This window comes from Dama dama, chromosome 19 (genome assembly GCF_033118175.1).
Source record: "Dama dama isolate Ldn47 chromosome 19, ASM3311817v1, whole genome shotgun sequence".
Lineage (NCBI taxonomy): Eukaryota > Metazoa > Chordata > Mammalia > Artiodactyla > Cervidae > Dama > Dama dama.
This window is the reverse complement of record NC_083699.1, coordinates 92412595-92438587: the sequence shown is the minus strand read 5'-3', so window position 1 is coordinate 92438587 and position 25993 is coordinate 92412595. Positions and strand designations below refer to the sequence as shown.

Below are 25993 nucleotides of genomic sequence, written 5' to 3'. Positions count from 1 at the left end.
AAGGGGCTCCAGTTTCATCCATCTCATTAGAACTGATTCAAATGAATTCTTTTTAACGGGTGAGTAATATTCCTTGGTGTATATGTACCACAGCTTCCTTATCCATTCATCTGCTGATGGGCATCTAGGTTGCTTCCATGTCCTGGCTATTATAAACAGTGCTGCGATGAACATTGGGGTGCACATGTCTCTTTCAGATCTGGTTTCCTCGGTGTGTATGCCCAGGTGTGGGATTGCTGAGTCATATGGCAGTTCTATTTCCAGTTTTTTAAGAAATCTCCACACTGTTCTCCATAGCGGCTGTACTAGTTTGCATTCCCACCAACAGTGTAAGAGGGTTCCCTTTTCTCCACACCCTCTCCAGCATTTATTCCTTGTAGACTTTTGGATAGCAGCCATTCTGACTGGTGTGAGATGGTACCTCATTGACGTTTTGATTTGCATTTCTCTGATAATGAGTGATGTTGAGCATCTTTTCATGTGTTTGTTAGCCATCTGTATGTCTTCTTTGGAGAAATGTCTGTTTAGTTCTTTGGCCCAATTTTTGATTGGGTCATTTATTTTTCTGGAGTTGAGCTTCAGGAGTTGCTTGTATATTTTTGAGATTAATCCTTTGTCTGTTGCTTCATTTGCTATTATTTTCTCCCAATCTGAGGGCTGTCTTTTCACCTTGCTTATAGTGTCCTTTGTTGTGCAAAAGCTTTTAAGGTTCATTAGGTCCCAGTTGTTTATTTTTGCTTTTATTTCCAATATTCTGGGAGGTGGGATAAAAACCATATGATTATCTCAATAGATGCAGAGAAAGCCTTTGACAAAATTCAACATCCATTTATGATTAAAACTCTCCAGAAAGCAGGAATAGAAGGAACATACCTCAACATAATAAAAGCTATATATGACAAACCCACAGCAAGCATTACCCTCAATGGTAAAAAATGGAAAGCATTTCCCCTGAAATCAGGAACAAGACAAGGGTGCCCACTCTCACCACTACTATTCAACATACTTTTGGAAGTTTTGGCCACAGCAATCAGAGCAGAAAAAGAAGTAAAAGGAATCCAGATAGGAAAAGAAGAAGTGAAACTCTCGCTGTTTGCAGATGACATGATCCTCTACATAGAAAACCCTAAAGACTCTACCAGAAAATTACTGGAGCTAATCAGCGAATATAGTAAAGTTGCAGGATATAAAATTAACACACAGAAATCCCTTGCATTCCTATACACTAACAATGAGAAAACAGAAAGAGAAATTAAGGAAACAATACCATTCACCATTGCAACAAAAAAAATAAAATACTTAGGAGTATGTCTACCTAAAGAAACAAAAGACCTATACATAGAAACCTATAAAACACTGATGGAAGAAATCAAAGAGGACACAAACAGATGGAGAAATATACCGTGTTCATGGATTGGAAGAATCAAGATTGTCAAAATGGCTATTCTACCCAAAGCAATCTATAGATTCAATGCAATCCCTATCAAGCTAACAACGGTATTTTTCACAGAACTAGAACAAATAGTTTCACAATTTGTATGGAAATACAAAAAACCTCGAATAGCCAAAGCAATCTTGAGAAAGAAGAATGGAACTGGAGGAATCAACCTGCCTGACTTCAGACTCTACTACAAAGCCACAGTCATCAAGACAGTATGGTACTGGCACAAAGACAGAAATATAGATCAATGGAACAGAATAGAAAGCCCAGAGATAAATCCACAAACCTATGGACACCTTATCTTTGACAAAGGAGGCAAGGATATACAATGGAAAAAAGACAACCTCTTTAACAAGTGGTGCTGGGAAAACTGGTCAACCACTTGTAAAAGAGTGAAACTAGAACACTTTCTAACATCATACACAAAAATAAACTCAAAATGGATTAAAGATCTAAATGTAAGACCAGAAACTATAAAACTCCTAGAGGAGAACATAGGCAAAACACTCTCCGATATAGTTCCTTAGTTTTAAAGTTCAAATGTGCTGAAGAAAAATTCTTTTAGCAGGATACTAAGAGTGAGTAAATATTCAAAATTGTCCTTTTTCTTTTCTTTTTTTTTTAAGTAATTTTGTTGAGGAACCTGGCAACCTGAAAGAGCTGCTATAACACAATGTTCTCTGTTAAACTTTAATTGAGATTTTGAGGAACAGTTCTTTCCCCACCTATGGTCTTAGGCTATTTGGGCTGCTATCACAAAAATACCATAAACTAGGTGGCTTACACAGCATTTATTTTTCACAATTCTGGACGTTGGGAACTGCACAATCAAGGTGCCAGCCGATGTGGTGTCTGGTGAAGACCGACTTCCTGGTTTACAGATGGCAGCTGTCTTCTAGCTGGGTCCTCACACAGTGGAGGGGGCAAGGGAACACTCTAAGGTCTCTTTTGTAAGGGCGCTAATCCTCTCATTTGTGAGAGTTCTGCCTCCATGACCCAATCATTTCCCAAAGGTCCCACCTCCAAATATCATCAGAATGGGGACAGGTTTCAACATATGAATTTGGGAGGTGGGAGAATACAAATATCCAGCTAAAGCTTAGAAATGAAAATGGATGATTTAGGTATTTGGATCTTACTGAATAATATAATTGTTATTATTTATGTATCCAGACTTAGCCCAGGTAACAAACATTCTTGCATCTACATATGATTGTAACAGCAAAACTATGATTGTAAGCTCTATCATTCTTTGTGAATTTTTATTCTTTTTCCACAGCAATGCAGGCCATTTTTACAGAAATAAAATCACATGGTCCTATGACATTTCTTAAAACTGCTAGATTGGATTAAAATGAATATGTAACCACCTATTGTTCAATTTAAAATTTATTTGGAGGAAGACCATGATAGAGTTTCAGTGAAGTGCATTTTAGTATGTTCATATGCCAAATTACATAGCCTTCAATGAGTCCCAGAGTAGTTTTAAACTTTTAGTTTAAAGTTTAAGCTTTAGATATGACATATCCACCACAAAATGACATTTCAAAGCAAACTGAATTTCTTCTCCACGGGTGATATGAGACTTTAATTCTGCCAGCCATTGGGCATAATTTACCTTCTTCTCTAAGAGACCTATATTGTTTGTTATGGAATTTATCATGTAATTTTGTTGCTTTAAGCATAAATAAAATTTAACTTAGGTGCTACTTATGGGATGTTTTGACCATACTCATAAGTTGGGGTTTCCCAGGTGGCTTAGTGGTAAAGAATGCACTTGCCAATGCAGGAGATGCAGATCCCTAGTTTAGGAAGCTCCCTTGGAGAAGGAATGGCAACCTACTCCATCATTCTTGCCTGAAAAATTCCATGGGCACAGGAGTCTGCAGGCTATACTCCATGGAGTTGCAGGAAAGTTGGACACGACTTAGCAACTAAACAGCAGCAACAGCATAAGTTATGGTATTAAAGTTTCAAACTGTATAGATCCTGTGATGACATGGATGAAATGAGGAATGGATTAAGTTACAATGAGGCTTAAAATTTTATTCCTGAAAAATGGTATTTCCTAATCTTTGTGCAATCTTCCTCAGTTGGGATTTTTTTGGGGCCATCTCCTGACTAAGTCATCTGCACCCGAATCCTTGTCTCAGACTCTACTTTTTTTAGGGAACCCACATTGAGATGTCCTCCAACAAAGGCTGTTTTAAAGACTTGTTTTTAAAATAGATTTCAGAGGGACTAATAGACATTTCTGTCAAAATCTGCTTGGCATTTATGTACTTCATTTCAGAAAAATACTTCCAAGCTTGCATAACATCACCTTGTGGGGAACTCTGTCTTCTCTGTACCTTTCACTGGAGAAATATGTAGAGGTAGGGAAAGGTGAGGGGCATGGTGCCTTCCTTTGTTAGCTCATATAAAATTTTTATAATTTAATAAAGAAACGATAGGGCAAGCTATCTTTTAGCTAATCAGGTCAGAATTATTAATTTGTAAGATACAGAATATAAGTTACTTCCTAAGAAGATTGTGAATTTATCATGTGGATGCTTAGGAGATCAAAGAAATGAATTTTTCAGGCCTTTGATTGCAGGAAGTTTGCATTAAAACAAGCTGCAGCTTGGAGTATCAGTTCTCCATCTTGTTCTCCCTGTCCTTGGCTTCAGAGCTCATTCTTCTTCCCAACTCTGAAGCCTCCATCCTGGGTTATAGGGGAGGTTTTAGCCACTGTGGCTGGCCTGCATTTACCCTGCCTTGTGGAGAACTGACAGAGACCGAACAAAATAAAAAGCCAATGGGTGATTTTTTTTTTCCCACACAACTGACCCATCAATATGTTCAAGACAAAAGTGGGGGACCAATGGACTGAAACATTTCTTTTTTTAAAAACATTTTAAAAACTGAGATATAATTAGCATGCAACTTTTATCATTTCTTAAAAAAGGTTCTCTCTACAAAAGAAAAGGGGATGATATCCCATGGATAGACATCTAGGGACAAAGGAAGAGGAGAGACAGAATGAGAAATCAAGGGATATTCAGGTGGGACCCTCCTCTGAGGCTTTAGCTGTGAGGCCATGGCCCTTTGATGACATAGAGATGATGCAGCTAGATCACAGGCAAAATGCAAGACTTGCCTCCCTGCAGCTCTATACAGTTTTGAGACTCTCTGATAAAACAATATTTAAAATACAAGTGGGACCCAGTGTGTATTTGCTGGCACAAAGCCAACAAGTGTATCTGGTGCAAGTGCAAGGGGATTCCCCTCTTCTCTGGTCATCACTGGTTTGGGGACCTTATTATGTACTCACACACATCTAGGATGAAAAATCCAGAGATAAGGCCTCACCTGGGAAAGCAGTAAGGTCTATACCCCAGAGAATAGCTGGAACCTGATAGGGTAGAAGAAGGAAGAGATCTTCATTCATACATACATTTTTTTTTCATACATTTCTATATATGAGTTGTTTCATAAAATTATACAAGTCCTCTGATTTTCACTTGTTTTCAGCATTCTTTATTTCACCTTGCCACCAGAATGAAGAGCAGTGGAAAAACATGCACTTGGGAGTTAAGACCTAGGTTCATGGTTCTTGGCCCCATAGATTTGGACTCTTCAGAGTCTGAAGAGGAAAACCAGGTATTAGTGAATTTCTTTGGGACTTACTATTGTCCAAGCATTTATCATGGAATTTAACTTTCTGTGAAATTTTTGAATTTCTCTGCAGAAATTTACTGATGGGAGTGGTTCATGTTGTTCAAATTAGTGGCATTCTTATGCTAACATGTGACTTTCTGGGGAGCAGGGAAAGCTAAGATGTGGTAAAAGATAAACTAAGGCACGTTAAAATTTTCAAGAGGGTTATCTGTTCATACATCCATTTAAACACGGGCAGCACCAGACTGACGATGATTAGGAACATTCCACCAATGGAAGCTTAGAGGGATGTTTTTATAGAAAAGACAAGGACAACAAGGGAAACAAGCAAGGGCATTATTGATTTGCTATAGATTACGTGGTTGCCTTGTTTGGCCATTTGTGATTGATTGTTCTTAAATTCCTCAGATTTGAGCTCATTGACTCTGGCTTAGGTTTGGTTTGCATGCATAGGTAACCAAGACATTAGAGTTACCCCGGTCTAATAGTGCCTCATTTAATCACTTTAAGTCTTCCCAGGTGGTGCTAGTGGTAAAGAACCTGCCTGCCAATGCAGGAGACATAAAAGATGAGGGTTTGATCCCTGGGTCAGGAAGATCTATCCTCTGGAGGAGGAAATGGCAACCCACTCCTGTATTCCTCCCTGAAGAATCCCATGGACAGAAAAGCCTGGAGGGCTACAGTTCATAGAGTCACACAGAGTTGGACATGACTGAAGTGACTTAGCACTGCAAAATCACTTTAACAGATGTATTCATTGAAAGTTTGAAAATAGAATGGGGGTGAATCTTTGGTTGCGTGCATTGTGTGGCTTTCAAGTAAACTTAATTTCAGCCCTGTCCTAGTCCACTTTATAACCTTTGGGGGCAAGATATGAAACTCCCCTCTCACTGATCTCAGAGAGGGTTAAGTATCAGGGAAGAGGACAAGAGAGTGAGGAATGGGATTTTCCTCTAACCCAGGGCCTGAGTTGATTTGAGTATTTCCTGTTAAGCCCAGTGGTTGAGAGGGCACTAAGAAGGGGCAAGTAGGGCTCTAAGAAGCAGGGAAGAGGAACTCTCAGCAGCTCCTACACTAGGAAAGCTTCCCTTCATGATCCTCTGAGACCACAATCTCCATTGTCCTCTCCAAGCAAAGGAACCCTCAAGTGATTGGCTAGATTATGGAACACAGTCTCTGGGTTCTAACTGGTCACATTCACTAATAGGTGAGGTTACTCTGCTACACAAGGTTATTGGCTTGGAGGCCTCTTCAAGTTTTTCCTACCATGGGACTGGATGGACAAGCTGAGGCAGGGCATGTCACTGCATAAACTGGACCATCCTGCTTTTCTCTTTACTTTCTTCCTCTTACCAGCATGTTGCATCTTGCAGCAAGAACCTTTGACTCAGTGGCCAACAGGTGTTAAGATCTGAATTAAGAGACAATCAACAATTCCTCTTTGAGCCTTGTGTTTGAGTTCCATCCCAACTTCATTAGAGACCTAGTACGAAGGTTTATGTCACCAGCTAATAAAATTTATGTCACCAACTAATAAAATAGTGCCTTAACTTTTGACTTTTTTTTTTTTTTTGCTGAATATCTCCCTCAGGAATCTCATAAATAACAGTCATTTCTGATGGTACTGGATTTGTAAATTTGGGAGAATCTTAGCTATAAGAATGACCTATTATCCTGGTTTGCCTGTGTCTGAGGAGTTTCCTGGGATGCAGCACTTCTAGTACTAAAACCAAGAAAGTTTCTGACAAGCTAAGATGCATTGATCACTCTAGGTGAAATTCCATCTTTTTCTCCCCAAACTTTATTAGACCTTTACTTCAGGAGAGCAAGATGTAAAGGAAGGAAAAGTGCTTATCAAATAGTCAATTATCAACTAGGAGGCTATGCATAATAAGAACACAAAATATTTTATGTTATCTAATATATATTTCTTTTATATATGTTACAACATGAAAAATAAAAAGCACAAAAATTTGAACATAAATGTTTAGCTCTAACACATCAACATTTGTTTGTTTGGTTTCTTTTTTTTGTTGTTTTGGTCTCAAGCAAGATTTCCTCGAATTTTATAGCAAGTTTTCCTCACTCTCTTGAGTCACAGCTGTGGATTACAGCTGTGAAATGCCATCTTAATGCCATTAAACCCAACCTGTAAATTTAATTCCTACAGGCTGTGAAAACTTGGATATGTTACCAACCCTCTCTGAGCCTTAAGCACTTCACATATAGGTTTTCTATAAATATTCTATTAAACTAAATTAAATTTCCCAGCATATTTCCTGGTTCATGTATGCCTGCATGCCAAGTTGTTTCAGTCATGTCCGACTCTTTGCAACCCTATGGACTGTAACCAACCAGGCTCCTCTGTCCACGGGATTCTCCAGGCAAGAATACTGGAATGTGTTGCCAGGCCCTCCTCCAGGGGATCTTCTCAACCCAGAGACTGAACCTGCATCTCTTACATCTCCTGCATTGGCAAGATGGTTCTTTACCACTAGCACCACCTGGGAAGCTTTTCCTGGTTCATGAATATGTGTGTGAAAGTTGCTCAGCCATGTGAACTCTTTGCGACCCCATAGACTATAGACTGCCGGGCTCCTCTGTCCATGGAATTCTCCATGCAAGAATACTGGAGTGGCTAGCCGTTCCCTTCCCCAGGAGATCTTCCCAACCCAGGGTTCAAACCCAGGTCTCCCACATTGCAGGCAGATTCTTTTCAGTCTGAGCCACCAGGAAAGCCAGGTTCATATTAGATATCAAATTAATATGTGTTCCTATTTCATTTCCTTATTTTTCTTGGCACAACACAATATAGGAGGAATTGAAATACTTTTCTGAATTGAAGAATTGGAAATGATTCCTAAGTCCACTTTTCAGTTTAATGAAAAGAAATTTTCCTAATGTTAAATAGTATCAGGATTAGACAATGGAATAGTGAATGCATTCCATTACTGGAACAAACCAGGCACCACATATTCAAGTGACTGTGGAGGCCATGCAGGGAACATAAAAATGAGTGAAATAGGATGAATGGGACCGTGGCAAACAGGCACCCCTCAGCCCAGATTGTGGCCACATGAGAAGGAGAATCCAGTGTGATAGATCCTACCAGTTTTTTCTAGAGAAACTATGTGTTTGACTTTCTTTACGTGACATACCTTTTTTCATATGTTGACATCAAGTTTAGGATTTTCTGAAACAGTGTGTTAGCCAATCAAAACACTCCATAAGCCTTTAATCCTCTCACTGAGTTGCTTCATTGAGTAAGAGAGTGAAACTAGATGCTGTAATAAGACAACCAAAGAAAGTTAATTCTGTCCAGATGGAATAATCATCATTATTAAAAGTAGCCAAAGCAATTAAATGATGACAGAAAAGAAAAAAAAAGTTACGAAATTGTCAAATTTTTAATTTGGGTATCTTGTAAATCTAACAACTCAAGGCTAACTCTCTGGGTTTGCAAAATTGTAAAGGTTGAACCTGCTAGCAAAGCTTGGTAAAATGCTTGCAAGCATTATCTGACAGATTTCAAAACAGTTTGAATATTAGTCATCACAGATATGTCTGCCAAAAAGGGTAGTGTAAAACATCTGCAGCCCACATAAATACCCCCTGCTGAGTTAAACTCAGGAAATCAGCTTCAAAAGTTGCAAGAGGCAAAGAAGCTGAAATGGCAGAATTTTCTACTAAGTGGTTGATAGATTTTCTCTGTGAGTAAAACTGTTGGGAAGGAACCAGTGAACTTTCAATATATCCTGTGTTTGACCTTTGGCTTTTGGTGACAAGATATTCTGAAGCTCTACTTGGACTTATCCAACTCAGTGAATCACTTGCACGGTATAAACTGAATACTAATTCTGTTGAGTCAGGGGATGTTAGATGACTATTAAACCCCTGAATTACAATAATTTTATGAAATGATGAAAAATCTCACTTAACTGCATTTAATTGTACCATAGAACCAATAAGACAAACATATCATCACAATTATTAAGAAAACAGCAGAGCCTAGAGTCTTGAACTTTTTCAAAAAGCATAAAATTTTAATTCAAACAGAACTAACCTGCCAAATGCAAGATGATCTGAAGAATCATCACTGTCTGTGTCCTGGAATTCTGGAATCTTCAGTATTGGTGGCAGACTGTTCCTCAGTGAGCCACATTGTTTTGCCATAAGACAGAGGAGGTTTGTGATCTGTGGCAGATTCTGTGAGTCCTGAATGTCTGGATCAGGAATTTTATAAAGAGAAATCCACTAATGTGGCATTACTGGGAATGGCTGCACGGTTTCTTCCTTCAAAGATATGTTTCTTTTCTTTTTTTGACTCAATACATAAAAACAGCACAGCTGTATAGAGGAGGACAAAATTCTTTTTGTCTTATGTTTTCATTTATTCTTGTTAAAAGAAAAACAACCGATTCAGAGTTTAAATACTGTTCTTGTGACTACCAGTTATATAAAACCAAACACAGAGAGAGAGAGTCATATACAAAATTATTTTCTTCTTCTCAATTAAAAAGAAAAAAATCCTTGTGAAATCATTTTCAATCAGTCCCCATCACATTGCTAGCTTTAGTTGGAAAGGAAAAACCTTGCATGTGAATGAGGTTATGATTCAGGAATTGGCTTTTTGAACTTAGAAAATGTTGTTGATGTAAGATGATCTGTTTTATTATTAATCTACAATTCACCAGTTATGCAGCTTAAGAAGACTTGCTAAATGATAAGATCATGATTCAAGATCTCAGAACGACTGCTAGCAGGTTTCTCCAATATGAAAGTTAATTTCATGGAATGAATCATTTAAAGACAGTAAGAGTCGATGATGAAACCACTCTCTGGAGTTTGAAAAGAGACGGGGCTGCTTTAAGAGAGAAACAGGAAGTTGTAACTAGAAGCCATCTGAATACTAAGCCAAGGCAGAATGCTCATGAAGTAGCAATTTAAGTGGCAGTGTTTATCCTGAAATCCTCAGGCAGCCAGACCGTCTTAGGCAAATCTTGATAAAATAGTCCTTGTCCAGGTTTTTATCCAAGGAATCCTGAGAAGATTGAAGAATGGAGAGAAAGCAAAGGTTCATGTCAGAGAAGGATGAGTATCAGTTTCAACATCAGGGAGCGGTGGAGCTGCTTGTCTTTAATTTTTTGCTCATCCTTACCATTTTAACAATCTGGCTATTTAAAAATCATCGATTTCGCTTCTTGCATGAAACCGGGGGAGCGATGGTGTACGGTGAGTGCAAAAATTGTAGGATTGATGTGAAACTTGTTGCTTGGGCGTAATTAGAGACGAGCTCAGATGGCAAAGTACCAACACTGGAGAAAATGTGCTGATTGAAATGTCATTAACTTGATGAAAGGTGCTGCAGCATAAAGAATGCTCATCTCTTTCCAGATAAGCTGCTGAAATTTGCCTTGTCACAAAAGTAAATGCCACAGTCATGTTCTCACGAGGCACATAATGCGAGTCTGTTGACAGATGTGGGTCCATTGTCATGTGGGAAGTCAAACCGGGCTAGTTGTTTGTTTTTGTAATGATAGATATTGGGAAGTGATGGCTCTGCAGTCACAAAGAGCAAGCAGCCTTCTCACTCTGGAGGGGCTGATGAGCATTATAAAGTTCAAGAAATAACAGCACTTAGACATGTATTGAGAAAATCTTCTTACAGCACCAGGTTTCAAGAAGAAAACTTGCAGAAATGTACGTATTCCTCCCCTCCTATTGAAGCAATTTTGTTCAAATCTACTTAAATTATATGAGTGTGTTTTATTTTCTTATAATACCAAGAGTTTATGCAGTGCTCTTCATTTCTTAGCCTGATTTCATACTTTCTAATTAACAATTATTAGTATTACTTGCTAAGTATCTTCTTTTTTGGAGGTACGGACAAGGTGTGGAAAAACATTTAACCTTTAAACTCCCGAGGTATTGCTCTTTCTGTGCAATTTACCATATCTTTCCTTTCAGAAAGTTTATTAAAACGTGACAGAGATTATCCAGTCTGTATTCTCATCTTTTAAAGTAAAGTGTAAGACACTGGTAGTTTTAAAACTGATTTGGTTTATGAAATAGTTTTCTGTACCACTCTTATCTCTGCCTGATAATGGATAGGAAATTTGAACACAATGGAAATGGCTGAGATATTGTTATAATTCATAAAAGAATATACTTTTATATTTCACTTCCCTTATTTTGGAAGTTCTGAAGCCTTTTACACTCCTGAGTTTCAGGGAACAGGATCAGTGCACATTTTATATGCTAACCATGTGAAGGCCTGATAATAACAATATACAGTCATGATTTGAGACCATGAGAAACCGTATGCCTTAACTGGATCCAACTGTGAGATATTTGAGCTAAGTAGTTTTAGGCTAAGCAGAGTAATTTCTTTCAGGAGACTGATGTGCTGGTCCATTCAGAGAACAGTTAAGTTCTTTCCATCGAGGGTCTTAAAGCACACACAAACTCTCATTTGAGGAGAAAAAACTCACAATCAGGTTTAAGAGAAATAGTCAAAGAAAGTGATACCACCAGATATAAAGCCCTGGGTGCCAGTCACTGCCCTCCTCCATCATCACTGGACCAGGCTTTCTCCTGACTTGTCTAATAAATAATCAATGAGGATGTGGGATGTAACCTGAGAAGTTAGAAACAGTGTAATTCCTAGCATTAAATTATAGGGCAATTTATAGTTTAGAAAAACAGCACAGGTTTTAAAATAACAAACCTTTATTAGAGGGAAGGATTTCTTCACAGTCCTGAATTTGATTGACCATGACTCATTTACCAATTAAAGTTTATCTATGATGGAGATACTGTTTTGTAAAAGTTTTGATTAAATTTGGTGACCTATTAAAATTCAGCATACTTTGTACTCACAACACATAAATGTAACTTTTACTTTGGAACATGAAAATTCCCAGGTTAACTTTAATACTTAAACAACTCCATGAAGTACTTTTAAATTATGGTTAAAGTCAGAAAATATTAGCACATTTGCTGCGTAGCACAGGAAGCTATGTTCAATATCTTTTAAAATGCTATCCTGGAAAAGAATTGGAAAAAAAGAGTATATATACAAATCACTTGGCTGTATACCTGAAACTACCAATATTTCAAATCGGATGTAGTTTAATAAAAAGAATAATTAGCACATTGAACATTAGCTGAGATAGTATTTCTCTTAATTGCTATTCCTAAGGCAGTTTAAGCTTAAGGTTTGTGCGGGATTAAGTTGAGCTGTCTGATTTCTGTCCTTCTTTTATAATTTTTTTTATGCAAAAGTTATTGAAAGCAAGTTCTGAAACAGTGCAATCAATGTATAAGGATTATAAAAATTATGGAGACATGCACATATATGTATAACTATCCCATTACTAGAAATTTTAGTATCCTTGAGTTATCTTGAACTGTATAAATCAATGAAAAGACTTTTAGTTTAGTGTTGCTTAATTTTTTTGTTGTTGACATAGAATTATAATTGTTGGAATCTAAGGAGATCTTAGAGGTTATTTTCTCTAGCTGCCTCATTATAGAGAGGAAGAAGCTAAATCTCAAAGAAGTGAACTTCCCCCAAACTGAATAGCCCCTCAAAACAGCATCCTTGTGCTTTTATTTACTCAAAAGAGCTTTCACTGATATCCCTGAAAATAGTCCATATGGATAGCATTGGTGATATCTCAGTGTTCTTTTTCAGTGATGATATAAATGTTATATGTAAAATAATTCATACGCAGTTTCTCTCAATGATGTAATAAAATCATTTGAATCTACAACAGAGAAACAAAATGGGACATTCTGACAAACTTTTTTAAATGGTAAGGGGAAAGGAGATACCAAGTGAATGAATCTCCAAGTAGCTACAAATGAATTTGAACTTCATTTATTGGGAAGAAGTCAGAGATTATAAGTTCAGTATCTTCATCTCATAGATTAGGAAATGAAGACTTAGAGATGTGAAAGTCATGAAACTAGCCGATACACCTGTAGTTGTAACCAACCTATGATTTGGTCACATACTCATGTAACTGAGCTAATAGGCCTCTATCTCTTTTAAGAGATGCTGAAGATGCTTTAACATAAATTCTTTCAATGATTGTCCTAGAGAGAGGATGTATCTGTGAGATCCAGATGCATCCTCATATTGTTTATGCTTTCAACATTAGTCAGAGAGATTCTACTTTCCAGGAAGTCCAAAAGAATGAAATTTCAGAGTAAGACCATATAAGCCCTTCATCGTCAGAGGATGGAGACCATGGTTCTTGCTAGAGTCCTGTCAGAGGCATGGTGATAATCAATGTGGGAGAAAAGAAACAAAACTATGGTTGAAATCAACTGTGAACTTTTTTTTTTTTTGGCTCTTCAGGGTCTTGGGGCTCTTGTTGCATGCAGGCTTTCTCTAGTTGCTGCAAGCAGGGGCCGCTCTAGTACGAGGGCTTCTCATTGTGGTGGCTTCTCTTATTGCAGAGCACAGACTCTAGAGTGTATGAATTTCAGTAGTTGTGGCACACAGGGTTAGTTGTCCCACAGCATATGGGATCTGCCTGGACCAGGGATCGAACCTGTGTCCCTTGCATTGGCAGGCAGGCTCTTCACTACTGGACCACCTGAGAAGTCCCCACATTGAACTTTTAAAGGTTTTTTTTTTTTTTTTTTGTCTTAGATAAACACTTGAGAGTAAACTTGACTTTAGTTATCTCCATCTTTCAGACAGATACACTTTTAATGAAACACCTAAGATTGCTTGGTCCTATATCTGATGCTTGTCAATGAATTTGACCAGTAGTTCCCCTGCTGGACTGAGTACTGCTCTTACTCTCATCAACTATCTGTATAATGTGCCGTTTTCGTCTGTGTCGAGAATCATACATATTTCCTAAGGCATGGGATTTCCTGTAATACTTTAGCCCAGCCAGCATTTTACCTTTCTGCTGGCATTCCAGTGATATGTGTCTGTTATCTTTTAGAAAACACAATAGATGTTGATTCATTCTATCTGTATATTGTTGTTCAGTTTCTCAGCTGTGTCTGACTCTTTGTAACCCCATGGACTGCAGCACACCAAGCTTACGTATCCTTCACTATCTCCTGGAGTTTGCTAAAAGTCAAGTCCACTGAGTCAGTGATGCCATCCAACCATCTCATCCTCTGTCGTCCCCTTCTCCTGCCCTCAGTCTTCCCAAGCATCAGAAAATGAGTCACCTCTTGGCATCAGGTGGCCAAAGTGTTGGAGTTTCAACTTCAGCATCAGTCCTTCCAATGAACATTCAGGACTGATCTCCTTTAGGATGGACTGCTTGGATCTCCTTGCAGTCCAAGGGACTCTCAAGAGTCTTCTCCAACACCACAGTTCAAAAGCATCAATTATTTGGTACTCAGCTTTCTTTATAGTCCAACTCTCACATCCATACATGACCACTGGAAAAACCATAGCCTTGACTAGATGGACTTTGTTGGCAAAGTAATGTCTCTGCTTTTTAATATGCTGTCCAGGTTGGTTATAACTCTTCTTCCAAGGAGTAAGCATCTTCTAATTTCATGGCTGCAGTCACCATCTGCAGTGATTTTGGAGCCCAAAAAACCAAAGTCTGCCACTGTTGCCACTGTTTCCCCATCTATTTCCCATGAAGTGATGGGACCGGATGCCATGATCTTAGTTTTCTGAATGTTGAGCTTTGAGCAAACTTTTTCACTCTCCTCTTTCACTTTCATCAAGAGGTTCTTTAGTTCTTCACTTTCTGCCATAAGGGTGGTGTCATCTGCATATCTGAGGTCATTGATATTTCTCCCGGAATCTTGATTCCAGCTTGTGCTTCATCCAGCCCAGCATTTCTCATGATTTATTCTGCATATAAGTTAAATAAGCATGGTGACAATATACAGCCTTGGTGTACTCCTTTTCCTGTTTGGAACCAGTCTGTTGTTCTATGTCTGGTTCTAACTGTTCAAGGGTCCTAGGATGCTTTTAAAAATTAGTGGTAACATTTTAACAATATTTTTGCTTCACTGATAACAATGGTTGGTAATTATGTCTCATGATATTCTATAATTCTCATTATTTCAAAATTGAAGGATTAAAATCCATAACTGGTTTAAAGTATAAGCCATGATGATATTTGTTTAAATTGGACTAAAAGCTTAGAAGACTATTAATGGTCAAATATTGATTGGCAGCAGATGGTGCACTTAGCGCTGCTCACTTAGGGCCCTGTATCCCCTGCTCATTGTTCGTAAAAGAAAAATTGCTTCTTGTTCTCTGATAGCATTAATGGTTCCATTATACATCACTGGCAGCTCCCTTACTTTGTAGGACATTCCTAATTTCATGCATTTGAGGGGTGGGATCTGAACGTAGCAAAAAAATAGTTTAAACCTCTTAGAATTCTGCCTTTGATTTCATGGCCTTACAATATAAGAAACAGTTTCTAAATGCATATGGAAATCTTGTTCATTGTTTAGTGGGCTGAAGGGAAAAATTAAGCCACAAAATTTAGATTTTGAATTCACTAAAGTATATTAAACTATTGAGCTTCTCAGGTGGCTCAGTGGTAAAGAACCCACCCAAGAAACAAGAGACACAGGGCCACCCATCCCTGAGTTGGGAAGATCCCCTGGAGAGGGAAATGGCAGCCCACTCCAGTATTCTTGCCTGGAGAATCCCATGGACAGAGGGGCTTGGCGGGCTACATTCCATGGGGTTGCAAAGAGTTGGACATGACCGAATGACTAAACAACAGAAACATATTAAACTACTGATCTATGTTCCTCTAAAAAGGTATTTAGCAGTTTAATAGGTCCCATTGAGTTCACTTGACATCCTGTTTTTCAAGATTTAAAGAAAATATAGTTCATAGTCAATCACTAAGATTTTAAAAACTATCTTTCTTCAAAAATCACAAGGCATTCATTTTATCCTGGCACTGCTTGGAGGTTCCTCAGGATAAGACTGGGTTGTTGGACATGGTGTGGCTGTCCCCTACTGATCCATTTTACTCTGCTCCGGTCCAGCCCTGCCTCCTTGACCTCCAGGCCCGTAAGAGATGTTGACTGCCACTTCATACCCTTCTCCGTGCCTGGAAGCCCTGTCTGAGGCTTTTTCCTTATTCAAATATGGCATGCTTTATGGAGAAAGCATTAGATGCTCTCTTGTGGATTTGAGTTTTTAAATCCTTATGATTTTCCTTCTTTCTTTTTTTTTTTTCAGTAGCTAAATGCATTAGTTTGGGCAAGTGACTTAATTTCTAGCCTTACTTTTCCCATCTATAAAATGAGGAAGAAGTGAAATAGATTATCACAAACCTTCCTTTCAGCTGCAAAAGTCCTTTAAGATTCAGGGCGAGGCTGACTTTTGCCATCAGGCATCTCAGTTATATCCAACTCAAACCAACACCTTTCTTCCCAGAACCAGCCTATAGTGACATCCAGGTCCTTCTCCCAGACAGAATTTTAGTTAGTGTTATATTGCCGTTCTTAGTTCTTCCAATCCCTCTCTGATTTCGTATTGTGTGCTCGGTAAATCCTGTTGAATTCCTGTTAGAAAGTTAAAGAGAGAAAGTTATCCTGTCAGAACAGTGAGGGCTGGCTGTGGATTTGGGGTTCTGTGGATGCATGTCCTATGAAAGTCAGAGTGGCTCTGGTTTAATCTGAAGGGGTCTGCAGGAAAGGAAATTATGGTTAAGAGCCTAAGGAAGTAAACTTGCTTTCTCCTTTGGTTTAAAAAAAAAAAAAAAAAAGGTTGGTTTTAAGGACGCCAGAGATCAGGGCAAGGTTTTCCATGCTGTAAAGTGTTAGCCAGAGAAAGTTTGAAAAAGTGGAAAAAATCAAACGCAAATTGCTCTATGTAGGTTTCTGAAAGTTGATTTTAAGAAAATAACCTCCTATGTATTCTGGATGCTGTGCTCCTGAGTCAGCAGGGTGCTACAAGGAAGCCCTGAGAGCAAACGACTGTGTTGCCTTAAAGGATCTTGTCTCAGATTCTAAAGGCTAATGAGCGAGCACATCAAGAAAATGAATTTCTGAATTAAACTGTTTATGAAGATATTATATGTAGTCAAAATTGAATTAAAATTATATGGTCAGGCAAGTGGGGATATGAAGAACAAACATTTGTTAGGGTCTATTATAAAATTATGAGGTACCATTACACGCCAGTCAGGATGGCTGCTATCCAAAAGTCTACAAGCAATAAATGCTGGAGAGGGTGTGGAGAAAAGGGAACCCTCTTACACTGTTGGTGGGAATGCAAACTAGTACAGCCGCTATGGAAAACAGTGTGGAGATTTCTTAAAAAATTGAAAGTAGAACTGCCATATGACCCAGCAATCCCACTTCTGGGCATACACACTGAGAAAACCAGATCTGAAAGAGACACGTGCACCCCAATGTTCATTGCAGCACTGTTTATAATAGCCAGGACATGGAAGCAACCTAGACGCCCATCAGCAGATGAATGGATAAGGAAGCTGTGGTACATATACACCATGGAATATTACTCAGCCGTTAAAAAGAATTCATTTGAACCAGTTCTAATGAGATGGATGAAACTGGAGCCCATTATACAGAGTGAAGTAAGCCAGAAAGATAAAGAACATTACAGCATACTAACTCATATATATGGGATTTAGAAAGATGGTAACAATAACCCTATATGCAAAACAGAAAAAGAGATACAGAAGTACAGAACAGACTTTTGAACTCTGTGGGAGAAGGCGAGGGTGGGATGTTTCGAAAGAACAGCATGTATATTATCTATGGTGAAACAGATCACCAGCCCAGGTGGGATGCATGAGACAAGTGCTCGGGCCTGGTGCACTGGGAAGACCCAGAGGAATCGGGTGGAGAGGGAGGTGGGAGGGGGGATCGGGATGGGGAATGCGTCTAACTCTATGGCTGATTCATGTCAATGTATGACAAAACCCACTGAAATGTTGTGAGGTAATTAGCCTCCAACTAATAAAAAATAAAAAAAATAAAATAAAATAAAATTAGTCAGTTCAGTCACTCAGTCATGTCTGACTGTTTGCGACCCCATGAAGCACAGCACGCCAGGCCTCCCTGTCCATCACCAACTCCTGGAGTTCACCCGAACCCATGTCCATTGAGTCGGTGATGCCATTCAACCATCTCATCCTCTGTCATCCCCTTCTCCTCCTGCCCTCAATCTTTCCCAGCATCAGGGTCTTTTCAAATGAGTCAGCTCTTCGCATGAGGTGGCCAAAGTACTGGAGTTTCAGCTTTAGCATCAGTCCTTCCAATTAACACCCAGGACTGATCTCCTTTAGGATGGGCTGGTTGGATCTCCTTGCAGTCCAAGGAGCATCAGTTCTTCGGTGCTCAGCTTTCTTAATAGTCCAACTCTCACATCCATACATGACCACTGGAAAAACCATAGCCTTGACTAGACAGACCGTTGTTGACAAAGTAATATCTCTGCTTTTTAATATGCTATCTAGGTTGGTCATAACTTTCCTTCCAAGGAGTAAGCATCTTTTAATTTCATGGCTGCAGTCACCATCTGCAGTGATTTTGGAGCCCAGAAAAATAAAGTCAGCCATTGTTTCCACTATTTCCCAATCTATTTGCTGTGAAGTGATGGGACCAGATGCCATGATCTTAGTTTTCTGAAATTGAGCTTTAAGCCAACTTTTTCACTCTCCTCTTTCACTTTCATCAAGAGGCTCTTTAGTTCTTCTTCACTTTCTGCCATAAGGGTGGTGCCATCTGCATATCTGAGGTTATTGATATTTTTCCCGGCAATCTTGATTCCAGCTTGTATTTCCTCCAGCCCAGCATTTCTCATGATGTGCACTGCATACAAGTTAAATAAGCAGGGTGACAATATACAGCCTTGACGTACTCCTTTTGCTATTTGGAACCAGCCTGTTGTTCCGTGTCCAGTTCTAGCTGTTTCTTCCTGATCTGCATACAGGTTTCTCAAGAGGCAGGTCAGGTGGTCTGGTATTCCCATCTCTTTCAGAATTTTCCACAGTTTATTGTGATCCACACAGTCAAAGGCTTTGGCATAGTCAATAAAGCAGAAATAGATGTTTTTCTGGAACTCTCTTGCTTTATTGATAAATAACATATAGTAAAAAACAATAGAACAAATGACAATAATAGCTACCACAAATGGCATTTGCAGTGTGAACTATGCTCTCATAAGTACTTATACATATATTAACTCATTTAACCCTCACAATCACCATTTTTTAGATGGTGAAACTGAGGCACCCAAAATTAAATAACTTGCCTAATGTCTCACATCTACTAGATGCCACAGTTGGGACTCAAGCCTTGGTAGTTTGGCTCCATGAGGCCACAGGGTATCACAAACATGGGTGCATTTGTGCGTATGTATGTATGTGTGTTACAGGGAGAGATATTATCTTTGTTTTTAAGTTACAGATGCTGAAACCAACATTCAGAGACATGCTGTGATTTGCTGGGTTACCAGGGCTGAACTTCAAACCCAGGACCATAAAACCCATGTTCTTTTTCCTGTATCTCACATTTAGTCCTAGGAGGGTTGCTGTTATTCAGTTAAATGTCTGCTCTGTGCCAAGTGATAGTAGCTTAGAAAATTTATAGAAGTAAGACAGAAATGAGAGATCTAACTTTATACTAACCCTCATTGCTAATCATCACTGTATCCATGCAGAATAGGCCTGAGGACCTTCAGTTTGTATGTTATGAAACAGAAAGTCAAAAAATTCACAATTATGGCCAAGATTTTCCACAATAATTGGCAAGAACACCATTTTTGGAAGCTAGTGCTCTCAAATTCTGGCCATAGTTGACTACTCATCGAAGTCTTCTGGTTATATTTAACTCTCCCATGAAGTCAGGAGTGGGGAGAATTAGGGGAAGGAAGGTATTAAGTTTTCTTTTTTACCTTGAGGCCTCAGAAACAGTATACTGTCCATAGCAAAAAGCCCAGGATGGGAAACAGATGATAAATCACTTCAGTCATGTCCGACTCTTTGTCACCCTGTGGACTGTAGCCCACCAGGCTCCTCTCTCTGTGGGATTTTCCAGACAAGAATACTGGAGTGGGTTGCCATGCCCTCCTTCAGGGGATCATCCCAGGGATTTAACCCATGTCTCTTATCTTCTCCTGCATTGGTAGTTGGGTTCTTTACCACAAGCATGGGAAAGACAGTGGGAGCAACATTATGAAAGCGCATCTATGCCAAGTTGCTGGGTTGCAATGTCCCAGGGAGAGTGATAAGGCTGACCAAGAAGTACCTGCCCCAGCATGAGGGTAGATGGTGTTGCAGGTAGGTGGTCCATAGTTATTCTGGCTTTAAATGCCTGTGGTTGTTGGAATGGGTGGGGAAGGTCCTCCAAATGTCTTATTTATGTGGAGTGTGCAAAGCAGGCTTTCATAATATGTTAAGTTAATTGAATTAAATTTTTGGAAGAGACTGAAGATAAAATTGATTATACCTCTGGACTCGCCAAGCTTGATGAAACCAATGTGCGTGAACCTGAGGTGGCATGGATATTGATAGAGTTCTATGATCGTGATGTCACTCATACTGGTAGAAACTGTTGTCTTACAGGACGGTGCTTGTTACAGTAGGGTCCCAGGACCAGCAACATCAGCATTATCTGAAAACTCATTAGAAATGCTTGTATGTGGGCTCCAGTCCAGACTTATTGGGTCAAAAATTTGGGGTAGAATCCAGGAAAGCAGTTTTTCAACAGATCTTCTAGAGGGTTCTGATGCGCCAAAGTATAAATACTTCATGTAGCTCCTAGTTTTGTCTCTTTTGTTTTCTTTTATATTTTTTTATTTCTCACTTCATTACCCTATTGTGACAAGAAAGGGAGTTTGGGAGACAATCTCCATGTATTGGAGAGTCCCTTCCTCTTTCACTATCTGTAATACTTTGTGAAATTTCCACTTGTGGTCTGAGAAAAAAAAGAGACTGTTTTGTGTAAACATTATAAAGTAAGAAATTATTTTGTTTTAGTCAGTATGTATCTAGTTTGATATCTCTTATTCTCTTATTTCTTCTGTAAACTTGCTAAGCTGACTTCATGGAAGCATGTTAGCTCTGTATAAGCTGGTGTCTGAGATAGTTTCTGGAGAAAAGTTACCTATAGTTCTATGGGAGGAATCCAGAGTGCTATGAAATGTGTGTGTTATGTGTTTGTGTGCTTGCGTGTGTGTATTTGTGTATGTTGTGTGCGTGAGTGTGTGCATGTGTGTGTTTGATATACACCAAGGAAGGAAGTGCGCATTGGACAGCCTACCGTGGTAGAAGATCTCACAGTTGGGGCTCTGTCATTTTCCATGTGACTCTAACCTGTGAGGAGATAGAACTTTGAATGGATGAGGCGTCCCAAGGTGGAACAGCTTCATGGGGGCTACTTTCCCACCTCAGGATATCATGGGATACTGTTGCTGGCAGATGCCCCAGACAGACCTGTTCTGAAATCCTATGGGATGCTTTTCCTCAGCAAAACAAGTTGATAATGAGCCAGCACAAAGCAATAAATTATGTCCCTTTTAGCAACACCCACACTTTCTTTTAGTCCTTTGAATTTAGGAGATTGGTGGGAGGGCAGAGAGAGAACAAAAGCCCTAAATAACAGAAGGCATTGTGTATTTTTACTTTTGGTCTTATCCCTGACTAATCTTAGTGTAAAATTAAACTGCTAAAGGAAAAGTGTTAGGGAATGCATTTAGCATTTGAAACTCAAACCCACATCATCTCTCTAAGTCAGTGTTCTGACAAAGACTTTGATAAGATGGTTCAGTTCAGTTCAGTTGCTCAGTCGTGTCTGACTCTTTGCGACCCCAAGAATCGCAGCACGCCAGGCCTCCCTGTCCGTCACAGATTGTAGAGGTGAATAAATACCAAATAAACAGTTAAAAATTGTGGAGATGCCATGTAATGTCTAATATTTGTGAATAGTATCTTACAGTTAAATGGTATCTACTGATTTGACTGCCTTAGAATGTTGATCACATCCTTTCCTTCTTCATCTCCACATTTGGATCCCTAGTTTATACATATTTGTTTTAATCTGAGTGACTGAAATAACATCTTACATTCCCTGCCTTAAAGAGTCTCCTGCTGTAAAAAAAAGTCTTAAGATTGGTAAAGAACACTCTTCCTTGGGCTTTATTTTATTCCTGTCATCTTGAAATTCCTCTACTCAAATTCCTTTGCTAAATTCTTTTTCACATAAATATATACTAATTCTGATGTTAACTTCCTCTGCAGTTGCCCACTCTATCTCATTTCTCTTTTCGGATAATTGTCTCCAAATGCTCTTTCTTCTGCTCCAAAACAGAGCAAATCTGCCTCCCCCAAAGGGGCTTAGTCTGCCCTTCCTCAGGATCTTCTTGGCAACCATCTCTCCTTCTTGACCAACCTCTGTTTCTCAGTTGTGCTGGGGCCCTTGGTCTCAGGTGCCTTAGTGGGCCACCCCAAATGCTCCAGGGTCCTGATTAGGACCCTGCTCATTGATTTCCATGGGCTTCTCCCTAAAAAAGTCCTTACCCTCTTCTCTACCTGGCAAACCCTATGCATCCTTAAGAACCTTCTCTGTAAGGCCTTCCTTAACGCTTTCATGGGGCAGAGTTAGGGTTCCTGGGGACTTTTATATTCACTTAAAAATTATGTCTGTTAGCATGTATTCAGCTGTATAATCACAGAAATCCTGGCTCAAACATGTTTAAGCAGTGTGGTCGTTTATTATTTCACATAGCTGAAGTCTAGAGAAGAGTAATCTTCAGGGTTGGTTGACTCAGCAGCCTGCTATTGTTTTCAAGGACCCAGGTTCTTTACTCTGCTATTCCTAGTGTTGACTTAGATGTCAGAGTGAGGGTGAGGTGGACATGGCAGTTTCTACTGTCCTAACCAAGCCTGATAATAGTCTGAGAAAGAAGACAACTCATTTCTCTTCTGCCTCTCTCTTAGGATGACAAAACTTTTCTAGGAAGCCTCCTAGCAAGCTTCCCTTCACATATTACTGACTGGAGTAGAGTCATATGCCTTCTAGTACCAGTGGCTCAGATGGACAAGTATCCGTTGCGATGCAGGTGATCTCCAGGTTCAATCCCTGGGTTAGGAAGCTCCCCTAGAGAAGGAAATAGCTACCCATCCCAGTATTCTTGCCTGGAGAATCCCATGGGCAGAGGTGCCTGGGGGGATCATCCATGGAATCGCAAAGAGTCAGACATGACTGAGCTACTAACACAGTTTCCATGGTGGCTCAGCAGTAAAGAATCTGCCTGCAGTGCAGGAGATGTAGGTCTGATCCCTGGGTTGGAAAGATCCCCCAGATGAGGAAATGGCAACCCACTTCAGTATTCTTGCTGGGTAAATGCCACAGCCAGAGGAATCTGGCAGGCTACAATCCATAGAATCACAAAGAGTTGGACATAACTGAGCAACTGAACACATATTGAATGGAAACACCGATGGCACTGCGAGAGAGGTCAGCTCACCCTGAGCATGTGTTGGGAGGAATGGTCAGCTGAACAAATCAGGGTTTTATTGAGATAAAAGGGAGATGGATATGAGTTGTCAGTCAACAATATCTGATACTCTTATCAAGTTGAAATATCATATTATACACCTTAAAGATTCATCTTTTTTTTTTTTGTAGGGGACAATACTTCGTTTATCTAGATTATTCTTAGAAGCCACTCAGTGCATAGAGTGAAAGAAATATAAAACTCGATTCTTCTTCAGCCTTCATGTATTAACTGCGTTTTCTTTAGGTTCCTAAATTCTCTCCAATGTCTTATGGCATTTAAATATACCTGTGTAGTCATCTGATTATCAGATGCATATGTATAGTTGGGCTTGTTGCTTTGTGTGACTACAGAGAAGCACCACCCCTACAGAACAAGAATCTGAAGGGAGCCTGCGGTGTGTGCCATGTGGGTGGCAGTGTGTGAACACAGCCATTGGTCTGAGCATAGCCAAAGGGGTTTCAACACGTGGTGTTTTCAAAACCATTCTGTAATCCGTTTCATTATATATATATATATATATATATAACCATTATATGTCAAAGTAAATCCCCATCCATATTTCTCTTAGAAAACACCCTTTAAGAGGACATTTCAGCATCATGTAGACTGACTGTCAGTAAGATGCAGGGGGACTGGTTATGAAATGCAGGCTTAATATAAGAAGACACTTAGGAAACACCTGTTGTACCTTCTTCTTACCAGAAATTAGGATCACAGGACTGGGCAGAAGATAGGATTAAAATATTTTAATATTGTATGATCAGGGCCATATTTTGTTCAATTTTATAACTCCTACAAGTCCTAGAGCAATACCTGTCATGTCTATAGCATGAAAGCAGAAGGAGGGAAGAAGGGAGTGGGGTTTTCTCATATTTTCAATGTGAAGAGTGGAGAGTCAGTTCAGAGAGATGAAGCTCACATTTCTAAATACTTCTCATTTTGAGTGCTCGTGAGGCTCTTTTTTCTCCTTCCCTCCTTTCTTCTCCCACAAACATCACCATGTCCACTGTATGTCAGGCATCTGCTATGAGAATTATACCACAAGCAAGCTCTGTAAGGACGGGAACATCACAGCATTTGGTGTGATGCTCCTCACATGTGACATTTTAAAATGCTGGTCCCTGACTGACTACATAAACTCAGAGGATCCTTTTCTTCTTGAATCCAAGGGAGTTTGTGAACTTGGAGAAAGTTGGGTTGTAACTGCCTAAAGTGTTTGGCATTTCGAGAGGAAAAAAAAGAGATGAGAAATAGCACAGCTTCTGCCCTGAACTGTCTCCTTGTCTAGTGGTGACAAAGCCAAAGTCTGCAGAGCAATGCTGAACAATATATGTCTTTATATAAAATTGGGCCCAAGAGTGTGTGATTCAAAATGTAAGTACTCAAAGATGAGGAAACTTATTACAGGCCACATCAGAACCCAGGTCTCCCTGCTGGGACTTGGGATGTTCTTTGCAGGACTGTGAGTACTTTAGGGATGAGGACTGTTGTCCAGCTCTGACGTGGGGGTTTGTATGCTGCTGGAGCGAGGCCAGGGCTCACTTGAGGACAGGTTCCCACCTCTGTCACTCCAGTCACCTTGAAGCTCAGACTTGTAGACCCAGGGGATACATTTGGACTAGAGTTTCTGCTTGAAGAAGGTAATGCCACCAGCCTGCCAGGTGACAGAGCTCAGCAAAGTGTCATACTTGTGAGGATAAACCTGGGACCAGGGCTGTGTGCACATGTGTTGGTGATATTGCTTTGCTGGGAGAGGCTGCCTTCTTTTCTCCCTGGGCAGGTAGGGTCAGCTTCATGACTTACCAAAGAGAGTGCTGGTTTGTTATTTATAAGTCATGGTAGATAGTCTCCTCTTTCCTTCTTCTGCATACAAGTGGCTGATACTTTCTTTATCCTGTATCTTTGTGGGGGTGTAAAAATGATCCCCGTTCATTAGCATTTTCTTCTTATTAGCAATCCTTCTTTATCTGTCACCTACTCTCTTATAATACTGGGCAGGAGTGCGTTCACTCAAGACGCCACATTTGTGTCAGCATACAACTAAAGCTGTGAGTGGCTGTCAAAAGCATTGTGAAGCTCTGTGAGTAGGTAGTCTGGCCTCCGACATTAAGGATTTTCTAGTTGCTGCTACTGCACACAGATGGGTGGATGTGTTTGTTAACCAAGTTCATAGTGAAGCTGCAGCTCCCCCACTGATCCTTATCCTAGGCTAAGATGACTCCTCTCAAACCTTGGGGTGGAGGAGAACGAGGGCCAGGGTCTTTTGTTTAGTGTGTTAATTTAAGTCTTCCAAGAAGCAGATGCTGGAAAGAGATTAGTTGTACAAAAGATTTATTAGGGGAAATTCCTTTGAGGAAAAATGGGGAGGGAGACTGAGGATGCTGGGCCAGCTGTCA

The 25993-nt window shown here is 39.7% G+C and overlaps 1 protein-coding gene across 3 annotated transcripts in view; it reads left to right on the top strand.

Annotated features, from left to right (window-relative positions):
• Window positions 1–10008: 10008 nt before the first annotated feature.
• Window positions 10009–25993, top strand: part of SLC9A9 (solute carrier family 9 member A9) — a 676865-nt gene continuing 660880 nt past the window's right edge. For 2 of the 3 annotated variants that reach the window (XM_061167805.1, XM_061167802.1), the window contains exon 1: window positions 10009–10333. In XM_061167805.1, coding sequence (XP_061023788.1) covers window positions 10159–10333 — 175 coding nt within the window. In that variant the 5' untranslated portion in view covers window positions 10009–10158. Of the gene's footprint in view, window positions 10334–10564; window positions 10802–25993 lie in introns of those variants that run through there. The other variant, XM_061167803.1, reaches the window with a different exon arrangement.